This window comes from Mastigoproctus giganteus, chromosome 9 (genome assembly GCF_048544385.1).
Source record: "Mastigoproctus giganteus isolate SK-2022 chromosome 9, ASM4854438v1, whole genome shotgun sequence".
NCBI lineage: Eukaryota > Metazoa > Arthropoda > Arachnida > Uropygi > Thelyphonidae > Mastigoproctus > Mastigoproctus giganteus.
In genome coordinates, this window is record NC_143583.1 from 191,646,844 (window position 1) to 191,664,824 (window position 17,981).

At 35.4% G+C, this 17,981-nt stretch overlaps 1 protein-coding gene across 3 annotated transcripts in view; it reads left to right on the forward strand.

The window, feature by feature from the left end:
• Nucleotides 1–17,981, forward strand: part of Dlic (dynein light intermediate chain) — a 240,292-nt gene that overhangs the window by 105,096 nt on the left and 117,215 nt on the right. For all 3 annotated transcript variants that reach the window (XM_090381830.1, XM_090381831.1, XM_090381832.1), the window contains 2 exons: nt 38–131; nt 13,624–13,759. In XM_090381830.1, coding sequence (XP_090237956.1) covers nt 38–131; nt 13,624–13,759 — 230 coding nt within the window. The remainder of the gene's footprint in view (nt 1–37; nt 132–13,623; nt 13,760–17,981) is intronic.

The window sequence follows — 17,981 nt, forward strand, 5'->3', positions numbered from 1 at the left end:
TAAACTTGGTTGTTTCAGATTTCATTTTTTCCTACAGACAGATTATATGTCTACTTTAGAAAAGGAATATGACTATAAAGATGAACATTTTGACTTTATTCAACAAGCTGTGAGGAAGTTTTGCCTTAAATGTATCCTTTCATGTTTTTTTTTTTAGAAAAAAAATAGTAAAAAAATGGTATTCATTGCTTTTATCCATTAAACACGAAACAATGTGAAGTAACTGTAAAATTGTAATAGAAAGTTCCTTATCAAAGGTAAAAAAAAAAAAATTCTTTTTTTGTGATATATCTTTAAGTTACCAAGTTGTAACTAGATGACAATAATAATGCTTGAAACTATATGATTAATGAGAAATGCATTTAATAGGCAGCAGTAATTTAATATGTAAGAAAATTAGTTTAAGTTTATAATATTGTTTAATAAGAGACACTGTAGAAAGATAATTCAAGGATTGGGTCTTACTGAAATTATATACAATATTTTAATGGCAAAGGCTTGTGATAAGATAGTGAAATCTATCTTACTCTTTTAATAAGCATAAGAGGTAAATAAGCATAATTTTGAGCTGTAACAAAAGTCAAACATCCAAGAATATAGAAAGATTGTTCTTGGAAATTTAATAGATGAACTTCTACATTTAATCTTTGTGTTTTTAGAAATTATAATTTTTCCATCATTAGTTTATAGTGAAAAATAGGCTTGATAAAAGAAATAATAATAATATTGTACTACACCATGTATAGCTTTATGAAATAAGTATTATTCTTAAGCAGAAAAATTATATTTTGTGATTGGATGTTGCAGTTTAGTAGTAAGAATTACAAATTGGGAAAAATGTTTGCATATGTCTGCATATGAGCTTGCTTCTACAAATTGTTTAAATAGGTGGTCTGAGCTGATTGTGAATGGTAAACAGGAAGAATGTTGCTAGAGGAAATCCAAACGAATGGCTATTTTTGCTTGAAACTATTATGCCAGGATTCTTCCATCTCAACCATTTTATTTATGACATATTTAATAGTGCTATGAAAAGGCTTATTTTAGATTTATGATGACAATTCAGTTTTTTTATATGGTAAATTATATACTATACATAAAAATTATATATATAATAATTTCACATGGTATTATGTATACCACATGAAAAGATTAACAAAATAGGTTTCATTAAACTCACTCAGAATACAAGCTCAATTTCTATATGAAATTGTTAGTAGGTGACTTTTCAGGATTCTTAGCAAACCTCAACATCAGACCATAAATGCTATGGGGATTAAAAATAGGAGAACATTTAGCAATTGTATAAAATAAATTAATAGACAATTAATCAGGAAAAATTACAACTAAAACTTTTAATTTTTAGATTGTTATGAGAGAATATGTGTGTACAGGAACTTAAACTATAATCAAGATAAAATAATAACCATGAAAACTGTACATACTTATAAATATGTTTCTCTTCCTTCCTATAATGTAATTCAATACTCGCCTAGTGCAAGGCCTTATAAAGGATAACAAGGGACGATTAAGTTTGAGGCTATTCAATGAATATGAAACACCCTGAGGGCAAAGGCCATAAGGCAACTGTGCTGGTTATGAAAAGGCTATTTAGGCTATAGCCCTGAAACAGGAGAATGATCTCAAACTGGAAATATTACATGAAGAGTATTACATCCTGTTGGTCCTGACCATGTCCAGCTGTTTTTACTCCTCTTGTGGTAATGTCTGGTGGGTAGTATTCTATGATTGGGATTATTGTGAGTTTTTGAACATGTTGAAGTACAGAACATTTTAAATGCAATTTAAAATGTTCTGTACTTCAACTTTTCTGTTGATAGAAGGCTGCTAAAAAAACCCTGATGAAGAAGGCCTCCTTGAAGGTTCTTCTTTTGTAAGTTTGATCAGTGGTGAGTACTGCTCTCTCTAAATTCCCAACGGCTTCTGCATTGGAAGGTATGGTAGGCTGTATCCAATTTGTTGGACCTACAATACTATACATCCTTGTGTTTCCACTCTTGATTGAAGCCGTTGGTAGGATTCTCCAACGTAGGTGATCCCACACCTGCACCTTATGTAGTATACTGACCCTGACCCTTTGGGATTGTTTTTGGGTAATTAATCATTTTTTGAGGTATGATGAGTTACTGTGAAATATAGCTGCCCCTTGGTTTTTGGCAGTTTATTAATGCCTTGGAATGCAAGATGGTGGGAGGTTCTTTATTTTACTTCTGGGGTTATTAATCTCTTTGGTGGCTTGGTCAATGGTTTTCTTTATCATGTGGAGTTGGTAATTGTTCAGGGCTACTTGAGTTATAGCTGAGAGTTTGTTTTGATGTAGTTCGTCTTTCAAAGAAGGAGTTTGTGTTTTGATTCTTTTTGACCAAAAAAAAATTTAGAATTTCTTTCAAATTCTGAATTTTTTCTTATTTCATGGCTTCATTTAGAGTATCTATTTGTAATCATTTAAGTTTCAAAATGTAATACATTTATGTTAATTACGTGCAGTAAGCTGTTCCTCCTATTTTATTTTTTAGAAAATATAATTTTTCCTTCATTAGGTGATAGTGAAATATAGTCTTGATTAAAAAAAAAAAAAAAAAAATACTAATAACTTCTATTGCACAATGTAGAGAAGAGGCTTGCTGAAATAAGTATTATCTTAAGCTATCTATCTAACCTTGCATTTGTGATTCAGTTATGTCCTTGGATTCTCATAGGATTGTTTCCTTGCATCATTTTGCCAGTAATGAAGTATTAATACAAAAACATCTTTGTCTAACTATAGACTGTTGTTTAAAAAAAAAAACAGGCCAGTTCTCCTTCTATCCAAGCATTGCTTGCCATGAATTCCAACCTTCTGTTGCAGTTCTCTGCTGCCTGTCCTTAGGTGTAATATGGTTTCCAAGATCTCATCTTACTTTCTTTCATTAGAATCATCTGCATAATGACACTTTATGCTGGTTACAACACACACATGCTTTTTTGGATTTATGGATTTTTTTGGTGGAATCTGCTGAATGTCTCTTCCATTGTTTGAATATTTTCTGCAGATGTGGATGGTCTTCTACTGTATTTATCAAAGGATATTTATCCTGCTGTCATTAATTTTTGGTAAAATCCCTTAATGGTTTTTGAGTCTAGTGTTTCATGTTGTCTGCATTCTACACCATGATCTCTGCACATAACAGTCACAGAATCCCATACCTAATACCTTTCAGCAGTTTGGACTCTATTGCTCCTGGCAGTTTATTTGATGTTCTTTATCTGAAATGAAAGAGAAAATGAAAAGTTGACATAGCACCAAATGGCATGAAAATCTCTTCCTGATGCAAATTCGAAAATGGCTGTACTTGATAATGCAAGTTTCAAAATAGTAAAGGGACTATCCAACTACAACATACAAGCTGCTAAGCACAACTTACTTTTTCTGATAGAATTTCAATTATTAGTTTCTACAGCTCCACCCATTTTATTTTTCCTAATTATTGACCCTTCCACTTTGAAGGTGATATTTATGCAAATGTCAGCTGTGATGTGTTTTCAGAGACCAAGCTGAAATCTCCTCTTTTTTTTTGATCTCCACTGCTTAGAAATCTCCTTACCAGATTTTGTCAAATTCATTTGCTTTCTTTTATAAAGATGACAAATCAATCAGAACTTTTTGTCCTTTGTTTCTTTCATTCTCTACTTTCTTCAATCCTAACGTTGGAGTAATATTACTTGGTGATTTTGAGTCCACTGCTTAATGTTTCTGCATTTTGTGCCATCATCTCTGCACACAGCAATCATAGAATTCCATACTTACATCTATATTCATTGCAAAGAGTTTGAGGAGGTTAAGGGCAAATTCAGTATTCTGGTGGGTTTATATGAGTGGCTTGGAGAATAGGGTTGATGTCCTGGAATGATTAAAAAAAAAGAGAGACCATCAAGTACTTAGCCACTCAGTCTAATGCTTCAGCCCATGCTCCAGCAGCAGACAACACAATGATATTCTTCACAGCAGAGATCCTTGTTTCTGCAGGAAGTAGCTATGGTTGGTGACTCAATTGTCAGGGAAGCAGAAAATATATTGTACAAGAAGGAGAGACAGAATAGGAACAGGGAATGTCTGCTGCCATTGGCTAAAGTTAATGACATTGTAGAATAGCTATTATCTTTTAAGGGCACAAGAGGTAATATTGTATATGTTGGTATTGATGGTATTTGTAGGAGATCTGAAGATTTAATTAACAAATACAGAATAATGTTGAGAAAAAGGTCACGAGTTAGGATTGAAATTGAAAGTGCTTGCAATATCCCCCAGACACGATAATAGGGAGTACATGATGAAAGCCTTTTGTCAATCAGTTTGGCTCTAGAGTGACTGTGCAGGGCTCATGGGGTAGAATTTTTCTCAGTGAGGTCTTGTTTGTTAATAGGAGAGGCTGTTTTTAAAGGTATGGATACACTTAAATAGAAGGGGTGCGAGATTATTTACTGATGCTATCAAGGCAGTGCAAAGGTGACGGAAAACTGCTATCTAGGGAAGATATAATGACTAATAGATTAACAGCAGTTGCAAGCAGAGGTGTAAATGATTCTTACACTGTTTCTGCTGGAACCTGTAGCAGTCTGGACAATGAGATGTTGGAGATTTCAAGGACTGCTGGTGTTTTTCAGGGAACAAGCAAATACATGGGCTGTTTTAGGATTACTAAGAGCAAGAACAGGTGCGTGTACAGCAATGCTAGGAGCATAGTAAATAAATTTGATAAATTTGAAGTGCTCATCAAATCATCAAATGTATAGTGGGTATGTCACTACGCATTTTATGATCACTCAGATATAAGCGATTTTGAATATGAGGGATACAATGTGTGCAGACAGGACATGGGGGGGTGGGAAGGAATTATGCTTTTAATTAAAAAAGCACATAAAATCTAAGTGCAATGTTGAGGTAGCCTGGTGTTACATAAGCACTGAGAAAACCAAAATGAGCATAAAAGCTTGTTATAAGCCTAATAATGAGCAGCTATACAGACATGTTGGGCCAGTAAATCAGAATGTTTTATAATGGTGGAGTTTAACTTTCCAGATATTGACTGGACTCTGTGGGTTGGTCACTCATACAGTAGCCAGAAATTTATGGATTTATTGGATGACTGTTTCCTACATCAGCATGTTAGAGAGGCAATGAAAGAAAGCAATATTCTTCATCTGATTATTAGCAGCAATCCTTCATGCATTAAGAAATTTCAGATAAAAGGCCCACTGGGTGGCAGTAATCACAATGTATTAATGTGGGATTTACTTAAAGATATAACTACTCTTGAGGGGAAAGGGCCTTTTCTTTTGTAAAGGTGACTACAGTAGTCTCAGACATTTTTGAATCTGTGTGGTGGGTCCAACTGATGAAGTTAATGACAAATTCTAAATGGGAAACATCCATGTAATTGTAGAAGCTACTAGGTATTTAGCATCAGCATTAATAGAAGCATTTGATGCAAGAAAGCAAACTTATGCAGCATCAGCCAAAAAAAAAAAAAAAAACACTTCCACTTCACCCCTCTGTTCGTTCAAAATATCTGTCCAGCTGAGCCTTAAACTTATTTAGGCTATCAACTTCCACGACAAGGGATGGAAGTCTGTTCCACCAACCAACCACCCGCTGGCTAATGGCAAATTTCCGCATGTCTATCCTACATCTGTCTTTCCTCAATTTGAATTTATGCCCTCTCAGGTGATTATTCTGAGCGAGAGGAAGAATCCCATCAGCATTGAGCATGCTCAAACCATTCAAGGCTTTATACACCTCTATCAGATCATCTCGCTGGTGCCTAGTCTCCCGACACTGTAATTTGCAAAACTTAAGCCTTTCTTCATAAGAGCACCCCTTTGTTCCATTCACTAATCTTGTTGCCCTTCTCTGTACTCGTTCCAGCAGCTCTACATCCTTCTTGAAATGAGGCCTCCAGACCTGTATACAGTACTCTAGGTGTGGCCTGACCATTGCCTTATACAAGGGAATAATCATCTCCTTATCCCTGCTAGAAAAATTCCTATATATCATTGACAATACACCATGAACTACTCTTGCAGCCCGTCTGCACTGCTCAGAGAACTTCATATTTGCCTGCACAACCACCCCCAGGTCCCTTTCATTCTCTACCACTGTCAGTGTAGTACCACAGAGTTGATACGTTGCTCTGGGGTTGCTGTTTCCCATGTGTAGTACTTTACATTTGTCAATGTTAAACTTCATTTGCCACCTCTCAGCCCATCTGCTCAACCTTTCCAGATCCTGTTGCAGCAGCATAGTGTCAGTAGTGTCCTTGACAACCCCGCCTACCTTTGTATCGTCTGTAAACTTCGACATTAAGCTTGATATACCCTCATCAATATCATTTATGAATACAGAAAACAATAATGGACCCAACACTGAGCCCTGAGGGACTCCACTAATAACATTAGTCCACGACGAGCAGTGTCCATTGATTACCACTCTCTGTCTTCTCCCCCTCAGCCACCCCTTTATCCACAGCAGCAGTTTGCCTCCAATGCCACACTGCTCCAATTTGTGCAGCAGTCTTCCATGTGCAACAGTATCAAAAGCCTTTCTAAGATCCAAGTATATAATATCAAAGTTATTCCCTGCATCCAGTTCCTTTGTGACTGCATCATAGTATCCAATCAAATTGGTCAGGCAAGACTTCCCCTTAACAAAACCATGCTGTGTTCGAGCTATAGCTGAAGTCTTGTCTAGATGATCCTGCAGTGCTTCTTTAACTAGTGCCTCCATTAATTTTCCTGGAACAGAAGTTAAACTCACAGGTCTATAATTACTTGTGTCAGCCTTTGATCCTCCTTTGTGAATTGGGGTCACATTTGCACATCTCCAGTCTGTGGGTACCTCCCCTGAGTCCAAGGAAGCTCTCATAATTATGGCTAAGGGTTTGCTTACTTCCTTTGCTGCCTCCTTTAATATAACTGGATAGATCCCATCCACCCGGGTGCCTTTCTTGTGTTTATCTTCAACAATTTCTCCTCCACTTTACTCTCAGTTATTACAAGATTCTCTAGCTTACTGCTAGAGTTGTTTAAATAGGTGGTCTGAGCTGATTGTGAATGGTAAACAGGAAGAATGTTGCTAGAGGAAATCCAAACGAATGGCTATTTTTGCTTGAAACTATTATTCCAGGATTCTTCCATCTCAATCATTTTATTTATGACATATTTAATAGTGCTATGAAAAGGCTTATTTTAGTTAAATAACTCCTCATGTGTGAATGTCGATGCAAAATATTCGTTTAGTTTGTTAGCTACCTGAGCAGGATCATCAACAGTTGACCCATCGATATCAAGTGGACCAATCTGATTCATCCCCTTCCTTCTAGAGTTTACATAAGTAAAGAACTCTTTGCTGTTTTTCTTTGCATCCCTTGCCAAAGATTTCTCGTAATCTGCCTTCGCCTGCCTAACCTCCTTTGTAACTTGGTTACAGATCAACTTGTATCTATCATAGGCTTCTGTGTCATGTGTTAATTTGTATGTATCCCATGCATGTTTCTTCTCTGCCATATGCCTCATCATCTGACACCCATTAGGCCTAAACCTTGAACAATATTTCTTAGTTGGTATGTATAGCCTAGTAGCTTCCAAGATAAGTTCTTTGAATGCTTCCCATTTTGCATTTGCTGTTGGTAACATCATCAGTTGGTCCCACTGTATAGAATTTAAATACTGTCTCAGTCCATCGTAGTCACCTTTACGAAAGCAATAAGTTGACATGGTAGTTACCTCTTTGAGTAAATCCCACTTCAGCACACTGTGATCACTGCCACCTAGTGGTTCATTTATCTGCAGATTCTTAATGCATGAAGAATCACTGCTGATAATCAAATCAAGAGTATTCTTCCCTCTAGTTGCCTCCTGAACATGCTGATGTAGAAAACAATCATCCAATAAATCCACAAAAGCCTTGCTAGTGTGTGAGTGACCAGCCCCCAAATTCCAGTCAATATCTGGGAAATTAAAATCTCCCATTATAAGACTCTCTGATTTACTGGCCCACTCTATTTCCCTGTACAGTATCTTATTATACTCATCATTTAATAACGATTAAGGGATGATTTTTTTAAAAGCTTAGACCTAAATGGATGTCAGATGTACTGATGGTCAGAGAAGAAGAATGTGTGATATGCATATAAATTATCAGGTTAATACAGAAACCTACAGTTGATATAAATTAGTCTGTGCCCGGTCACAAACAAAATTTGGCAGGCTAAGGCAGATTGTGAGAAATCTTTGGCAAACAATGAAAAGACCAACAGCAAAAACTTCTTTACTTATGTAAGCATTAGAAGGAAGGGGATGAATAATATTGGTCCACTAGATCTGAATGATTTAACTGAACTTGCTCAGGCTGCTGACAAACTGAATTTTGCTATTTTGCCTCTACATTCGCACATGAGGAATTCAGCAAGCTGAATGATTTTGTGATAACTGAGAAAAGTGATGAGAAATTGTTGAAACTAAATGTAAGAAAGGCACCTTGAGATGGATGGAATCTATCCAGTTTTATTATAGGAGGCAACAAAAGTGTTAGCTATGATTATGAGAGCATCCTTGGATTCAGGGGAGGTTGGTGCAAACTGCAGATGTGCAGATGTATCCCCAGTTCATAAATGGAGGTCAAAGGGTAACACAAGTAATTACAGATCTGTTAGCTTTACTTTTATTCTAAGGAAAATAATGAAGTTACTAGTTAAAGACGTAATGCTGGACCAACTAGACAGTAATGCATTTATATTGCATTCACAGTATATGTTTGTTATGAGACAGCCTTGTCTTGTTAATATGATTGGATACTATGACCCAGTGACAAATGAACTTGATGCAAAAATAATTTTGACATGATTACTCTATCCTCAACCATTCCTTTAGGAATGGTTGAGGATAGAGTCTTTATCAATGGGCAGTGCTCTTCTTGGACAAATCTTATTAGTGGAGTCCTGCAGGGTTGTAGGGCCAATTCTTGTTTTTAGTATTTATTAATGATATTGATGAAGGCATATCAAGCCTATCATCTCAGTTTGCAGATGATATGAAGGCTGGCTTAGTGGTTCATGGCATGACACTGAAATGAAATCTAGATAAATTGGGCAGATGGGCTGAGAAGTGGCAGTTGGTGCCTAACATTGACAAATGCATGGTACTGCTTATAACTGTGTGCTACTGCATTCAGGATAGTGGAGACTGAAGATCTTCGGTGGTGGGGGGAGATAATTGTACAATCAGATATGAAGTTCTACGAGCAGTGCAAACAGCTGCTAGGTTGATATACAGGAACTTTTGTAGGGATAAGGAGGTGATTATCTCATTGTATATAGCAAAGGTTTCCAAATTTCCATTTTGGAAATTGATTACCGTAGAAGACTAAACCAGAATATTGAGTCTCACTTAGTCATGTAAAGGTTGTGGAGAATCTAAAACAAGAAAAAATTCTGTTCTTTTGCTTAGTGAGGAAGTATATTATAGCTGCATATTAATGTGCACAAGTTTCCATTTAAAATGGTCTTATAAATGCTAATATAGCATAAATTTCATCATTTGGCAGTGTGTCATTTTCAAATACTTAATTTTTTGTGTACATGTTTTCAGTACTTCTTGGTTGTCATTAAAGATAAAGAAATAGATGAAGTATTAGATTTTGCAGCATTAGTTCTATTAGTTTCATTGTGAGAACCTATCAGATGCTATTATGGAAGAAGCAGCAAATGGCATACACTGGCTCTTGGATGGGGGACTGAAAAGTGCACAAGAAATCTTGAAATATAACAAATTATCCCAAGTCATGCTTATCATTTTAACAATTCCTCATAGCAATGAGAGGGAATATTTGACTAGGTTAGGAAAAAAAAAAAAAGCTGAGTTTGGATCTCTTTGTAGTGAAGCTTTGGAAATGCTCCCGACAGCCAAGTCTTGACATCAGGGCCAGTGTTAAGAATAATGGCTCTGGTGACAACATTTAGAAATGCTGAAATGGCAGCATTTCTGAAGGGGGGGGTGGGGGAGTCTGCAACAGTATCCTTCTTGAAGCAATCAAAATCACTTGTCTAATAGAAAATCTAATGCTTGTCTGTTTTGTGAAATTTAATTTAAAATGCAGTGTGTTCTTCCCAAAAACCTGTTTTTTCCAAAAAACTTTTTCCTTCCGTTTTTTGCAGCAGACTTCTGATTTTTGCGAAAAAAAAAAAAAAAAAAAAAACTGTTTTTGCCCAGAAGTGTCCTGTTTCCTTTCTACTTACAGTTGCCTGATCTCCAGCATTTTGAATGCATGTGCACTTCATATGAAAAGCACTGTTTCTGAAGAAGTGTCTCCTGTTTATTTGAAATGCATGCCATTATCCATATTCCATAGCAGCCTTCTCCTTCGGGAGTATTACTTTTTATTTGATGTGCAGCTACAGTTCCAAGTCAAGTAACTTGCTTTGTGTATCCATTTGAATCTGGCTAATGGATACATTTCAAATAAATAACAGCTTAATTTGGAACAGTGCTTTTTATTTGAAGTACAGGTGAAGTACTAAGGTAAGTCATGGTGACTTGCACTATATTACAAGTTTCTCTGATGATATCAAAGTGAGCATTGTCTGTTAACATACAAGATGGCTATTAAATAACAAGACTGTTGCCATAAAATAAGTATAATGAAATATTTATGTACCTTACAAGTTATCCCCTTCAAAATGATTGCACTAGGCTTGCATACACTTCCATATGTTTCTTCCCAGCGCAGAAACATTTCTGGAAGCCATCTTCTTAAGCCCTTTTAACACTTCACTCATGTTTTTTTTAGTGTCTTCAGTGGACTGAAAATGGACCCTTAAGTACACTTTTCAGTTTAGGGAAGAGAAAGTCACAAGGAGCTAGGTGTGGAGAGTAGGGTGCATGTTCACACAGGGATTTGTTTTTTGGCCATAAACTGGTAAACAGGGAGTGCATTGTGTGCTAGAGCACACAATGCACTTCATCACAATTTAAAAAAAAAAAGTAAACTGTAGCCATTATCAACCCACTGCAGGATGGATGTCCATTTCCCTCAACAATTCATGCTGAGGGAAATGGACCATAAACTGCCACGCTGGTCCAGTGCGGGTTGGCAGGTGGACCGTATTTAGCAGTCAGGGGCTTGAACCCCGGTCTACTCAAAGAGCGTGTGCTACTGCACTCTCGCTCCTGACCACTCGGCTATATGCGTAAATTTTAATTTGTCTAACTGTTTCTTTGCCCACATTGAGTTTTAATACAACCATTCTAATGCTTAGACAATAATCATTGTCCTTACCCAGTCCATATTTTCATCAGTTTTCACAGATAACAGACAGCCTGGTCGTTCATCAACTTCCACATTCTCTCTCTTCCTTCTAAAAATCTTTTATACCATTCAAACACACAAGCTCTTGACTATCTTCCCCATAAATTTGAGATAAAAGTAAAAAGTAAAGTGCAGCCATTATCAACCCACTGCAGGATGGAAGCCTCCTCAACAATTCATGCTGAGGGAAATGGACCATAATCTGCCACGCTGGTCCAGTGCGGGTTAGCAGATCGACTGTATTCAGCAGTCAGGGGCTTGAACCCCGGTCTACTCAAAGAGCGTGTGCTACTGCACTCCTGCTCCTGCCCACTCGGCTACGGAGATAATACCTCATAACTTTCAGTTGGTGTCTTTAGATTTGTTAAAAATTTGATGTTGATTCATTGTTAAATCCTTTTGTCTGTCATTTATCCGGCAAACTGCAAAATCACAAGGTAATGAAAACTTGTCTCACTGCAGGGCGAATGAGCATGTTGGAATGTGACATGGTAGGCAACTAGGGAAAGGGTCAAGGTCAACTTCTCCGCCCTTGTTTCACAGGTGGTACTTGGTGTCTAGTGGCTGCACATGCAGTCTCATTATTTAATGACCTAATTATTTACAATACCTTGTAAATAATTAGCGTGTGTCACTGTATTAAGACTTTGGATAGATTATACAACTGGCCTAAAAATGGCAGTTGAACTTTAATTTCAGTAAATAGAATGGGCAGCATATAGATCACAGTAATTCCAAGTTATTAATAATATTCACTTTATGGATGAAAAGGCTCAAATTTTTGAGTAATGCTTAAATTTAGGATGAAAAAAATCTTAATTGTTATACTATTCAACACAAAATTCTCTCAGCTGTGTACTAAGGCTGCTGGGACAGCATGCTGTTTTTGTCACTTTTTACTCATTTAGAGAGATCTGGGATTGAATTCCATCATATTGGAAAAATTTTATCGGGTTGTCATTAGCTGATCTCAGACATAGAATGTTGAAGCTTTCCCCAAATTATTCCAGGTGTTTCAATCTACACAATACACAGACCAGCCCACGAACATGCACAATTTTACAGACATAATGCCCTATCATATTATGCCACCAGTAAACTTAACAACCTTCAGAAACATTGAGAAATATAAAGGAATTTCACAGTTAGAGATAAAGGAGTTATTCCACTACACAAATCAGTGGTCAACTGCTTATTGAATATAAGTTTGGAACCATACTTTCAGAAGAAATATTGGCTTGCTCTGCCAAGATTCACCATCAAGCTACAAAGTTTAATAACTGGGTATGTACATCAGCATTCAATCAAGATATTTGCTATAAAAAGATTGGGTAAACTCAATAATGGAGGTATATATTTAAAGATTGTGTAAATGGTGGACCATTAACTCAAATTAAAGAAATATGATAATAGACTATATGTAATAACATTTTCCTTTACTTAATGTAAATAATTGTTGAGAAAACGCTGCTGCCTGGTCTTGTGGTGTGGCCTATGTAGATTTAAAGAGGATTAGATAAATCTTTGAAAGTTGATAAAATATAAAACTAGAGATATATATATATATATATATATATTTTTTTTTTTTTAGCAACGTTTCATAGGCAATGTTTCCTTATGTTAGAGTTATCTTAGAATTACAATGGCATTTCTGCCATTGTAATTCTAATATATAGTTTCATAGATTAGATTAAAATTATTTTATTTACCACATAGTACTTGTTTTCTTCTAAATAGTAGTTTTATGTTTTTCATGCAGTAAATATTTTTGAATTTTTACAACTAGGTTTTGAACTTTTCTGCCTTGGGACACCACGTGATCACTTCAGATTAACTGAATTTCAAATTTTTTTACATCATAAAAACAAAGTCAGTAACATATGAGAAGACAATTTTCTCCTATATTACTAACTTCAGATTAACTGATATTGAATTGGCAAACTTTCACTCTAATTTCTTTTCATTTTGTACTCTTCATCTTTATTGATTAGATCAGAATGTACTTTGCACTTATATTGATGCAATTGGATGGCATAAAGTTAAATTTTTTTTTTGCCTTATTTTTATAGTAAACTTTGTGAGGCCCAGTGTAAAAACTGACCATTCCTTTTCATAATCTCTCATAAAATTATGAGGAGATTATTTAATTATTCATGAGAAAATAATTTTATTCATTTATTTGCAGTTGTGCAAGTTATACATTTATGTGCACCACACTTAATTTTTATAGTGTGAATTCCTTAACTGCTTAAAAAATATAGATGGTGCTTCACTGTTTTATGCATCAGTAAAGGAAGATAAGAACTGTGATCTCCTACATAAGTATCTAGTCCACCGAATATATAGTTTTCCTTTTAAAACTCCTGCTCTTGTGGTTGAGAAGGATGCAGTTTTTATGTAAGTTTTTTTCTTGTTGGCTTAGAGAACAAATAAATTTTACTTAAATTTATTATTGTGTAATCAACTTATTGAAGTTCAGCTCTGCATTCATCATCATCAGCCATTTTCAATCCACTGCAGGACGAAGGCCTCCCCAGCAACTTTCTTTCCACTTCCTTCTGTTTTGTGCAATGGCCATCCATTTACTGCCCAGAATTCTTGAATTTCATCTGTCCATCTCTGTTGTCTTCCAGGTTTTCTTTTAGCTCCTCTTGGGTACTTTCTGTCATAGTCCATCTGTCATCATGTCTTCAAGCTTATTTGTCCTGCCCAAGTCCATTTCAGTTCTTTAGTTTTGATAAGAATATCCTTTACTTGAGTTTGCTGCCTAATCCACGAGTTTTTCTTCTTATCGAACAGTCTGATTCCTAATATAATTCATTCCATTCTTTGCTGTGTAGTTTTCAACTTCTCTTCCATTCATTTGGTGAGTGCCCAAGTTTCACTTCCATGTCATTTTGGGGAGTATACATAGGTTCTTTATTTTATGTTTCAGACAAATTGGGATATTGCTCCTCAGTATGTAACTATATTTTCTGAATGCTATCCATCCGATATTTATTCGTCTCTTGACTTCCAGCCATTTATCATTATTACAGCTAATGACTTGTCCAAGATAAGTATATGAATTCACCTTTTCAATTTCTGCTCCTTCAACGATTATATCTCTTCCTGTGGCATACTTGTTTATCGTTACTTTTGTTTTAACCATGTATATCTTTAGTCCGAAATCCTTACTAACTCTGCATAACTGATTAAGATTTTCCTCTAATTCTTTGGGATAATGGCTTATGATCATAATGTCATCTGTAAATGGGTACTCTCCATTCACATTGACTCCTTTCTGTGACCAGTCCAATCTTCGGAAAGTTTCAAAGGCAGTAGTAAATAACTTCGGAGATATTGTGTCCCCTTTTCGAATTCCTTTCTCAATTTAAAATTTGCTACTGCCTTCGTCTAGTCTAATAAAGGATGTAGCATTCTCATAATTTTCTTCAAAATCATAATGTATGGGATGTCTATGCCTTGTCTTTCCAGTGCCCAAAACATTGCCTTTATGCTGTATGGAGCCAAATGCTTTTTCATAATCCACAAGTGCTAGTCATAATGATGTTTTATATTCATTTGCTTTCTCCATTAGCTGTGATATTATGTGAAGGTGATCCATAATTGAGAATCCTGCCAGCTTGCTCATTCGGTTCATTCTAATCTGTTAGTAATGACCCTTGTGAACAACTTGTAGATGTGGGACAACCAAGCTAATTGGTCTATAATTTTCAATTTCTGATTTATGTCCATTCTTATGCAGAAGAATTATGATTGCCTTATTCTATTCCTTCGGCATTTTCTAATGTATTTTTTGAAGAATCTTGCCAGTTTCTGTGCCATGTCTGTTCCTCCTGATTTTAACAACTCTTTTTGGGACTTTTTGATTCTTCATTTTCTTCAATGTATGTTCTTCCTCATCAGGAAGGATATTAGGTATGTTGTATGTGTTGCTAATTTGTGATCCATCTCCCCAACTGCTGGCATCATTCTCATGTTCCTTATATAATATTTTATAGTAGTCTTCTGCTTTTTATAAGTATACCATCACTATTCAGATTGTTTCATTTGTCTTTCTGTATTACTGCTACGACTGCTGATTTAAGTCCTTTGTTTTCCTTTAATGCTTGTTCTACTTTCCTTCTGTTACTTCACATATTCTCTCTGAGTCTCTTTCTAATGGCTTTGCATAACTCGCATTATAGCCTTAGATGCTAATGCGCCATAAAACTCTTTCTTTGCATAACTCAGTATACTCAATTTTGTCCTTGTCAGTGTTTACCTTGCTGTTCATTTCTCGTCTTCGGTTCATCGTGACAAGTGTTTCTTGACTAATTATTTCTTCTTTGGATTTCTTTTTACCTATAGGTTTCTTTTGCTTTATTATATTCAGAAAGTTGTTCCTCATCAATACAATACCTTGGTCCTGAAAGGTCTGCAGAAGCTCAAATTTGTTCCTAAGTTCCAGTACATACTGCTTTTTCTCCTCTTCTGTTACCGCAAAGACTTTTGTATTTACTAGAATCAGTTTTTTTCTTTTTTTCCTTACATCTATATCAAGTATGTATCATACCATTCTGTGATCACTTCCAACATTTACCTTGTTCACAATATATCTTCTGTTAGTGAGGATGAAGTCAATTTCATTAGTTGTTAATCCATTTGGGCTCTTCCATGTCCACTTTCTGTTCACCCTTTTCTTGAAAAAAAGTGTTCATTGCTGACATTCCTCGAGATTCTGAAAATTCCACATCTTCCACCTCTTTCATTTCAAGCAAATTATTTGATTTCATTCCATTCATAAGGCTGCAAAACATATCACAAGCAATATATTAGTTAGTATTTGCTGCTGTACTGAAATCTTCTCATGATGCATGGAAATACACTATAACCACTGGTAGAATGATGTAGTAAAACCAAACATGAAAAGAACACAGTGTGGAACTTGATTTTTGGTATCCCACCATCATCAGCTTCATAAACTGGAAGAAATGTAATGCTACAGCTCAACAAATTAGATGCAATGCAAAAAAGACTCATGGGTCCTATTTTGCTCCAATATCACGCAAGTGACGGAACACCAGATTAATTTTGAAGAAAGTCTGGTAGCTTATAGAAAATACTCTCTGGCCAGTTCTCCAATTCCAATGTTAAACTGCAAGAGATCTTTATATTCCTGATGAGATGGCAAATGCCCTAGCCAAAACTTTCCCTAAAGTGTCTGCAAAACTTCATATGATTCATCTTCCAAGAAATCAAAGCAACAGCAGAAAAGTATAAAATAAATATTACTACTTCTCTTCTCTCTCTCTCTCTCTCTCTCTCTCTCTCTCTCTCTCTCTCTCTCTCTCTCTCTCCTTTACATTATCTGAGTTAAAAGAAACCCTAAATAAAATATCCAGAAGCAGTGTTGGTTCATACAAAATATGCAGTTGATGCCTTTTTACAGCAAACCTCCTGGAAGAATGAGGAAAATGGGCTGCAAAAGGACAAAGAAAAGTTTGACATATAATGCAATTCAGAATATATACTACAGTATTTGTAAAATAATAAGAGGAGTTTACTTCAATATAGTACATAGAACACTTCCGTATGATACTCTCCAGAAATTAAAACGAAAAAATCGAAAACTTATATTAGAGTAAAAAATAAGTAATTAAAAACCAATTTAACACAATTAAAAATCAATTTAACGCAATTAAAAATTAAAAAGAATCTAACAAAAATATTCAAAACGATTTTCCTTCCTGAAGCTGACAACACTTTTCAACCGTATGTCGTGATCACAGGAATAAAAATTACCGAATAGGGTTGAATCTGAAACTTAAATAGTGATTATTTGTCTTTGCGCATGCGTGTAAAGGTCCATGCATCGGAGATCAAATATGGCCACCGAACATTAACAGAATTCTTGTGTAATTTAATTTCTATGGTTTCTGCAGTTAACAGCCGCGTATAATTACGTTGAACATTATACGCGACTGTTAACTGCAGAAACCGTAGAAATTAAATTACACAAGAATTCTGTTAATGTTCGGCGGCCATATTTGATCTCCGATGCATGGACCTGAATGCGCAAAGACAAATAATCACTATTTAAGTTTCAGGTTCAACCCTATTCAGTAATTTTCATTCCTGTGATCACGACATACAGTCGAAAAGCGTTGTCAGCTTCAGGAAGGAAAATCATTTTGAATATTTTTGTTAAGATTCTTTTTAATTGATTTTTAATTGTGTTAAATCGATTTGAATTAGGTTAAATTGGTTTTTAATTATTTATTTTTTACTCTAATGTAAGTTTTTGATTTTTTTCGTTTTAATTTCTGGAGAGTATCATACGGAAGTGTTCTACATACTATATTGAGGTAAACTCATTATTTTACAAATATTAATATCAATGTAGATCGTATTGAGTATTACAACTCTGATTCATAACATCTAATACTACAGTATTAAACAAGAAAATGAAGTTTGTACATTTTGCATGATTGTACAGGGTAGTAGCATTAATTTATAAATTATGTATGTGCAGTGTCTATATATGTGTGTACGTACTTATATTCGCAATGTGGCAATAAAGTTCTCAGACTGGTGCAATATAAAGAACACAAAGTGAAGGAGTTAAAAAATGGCT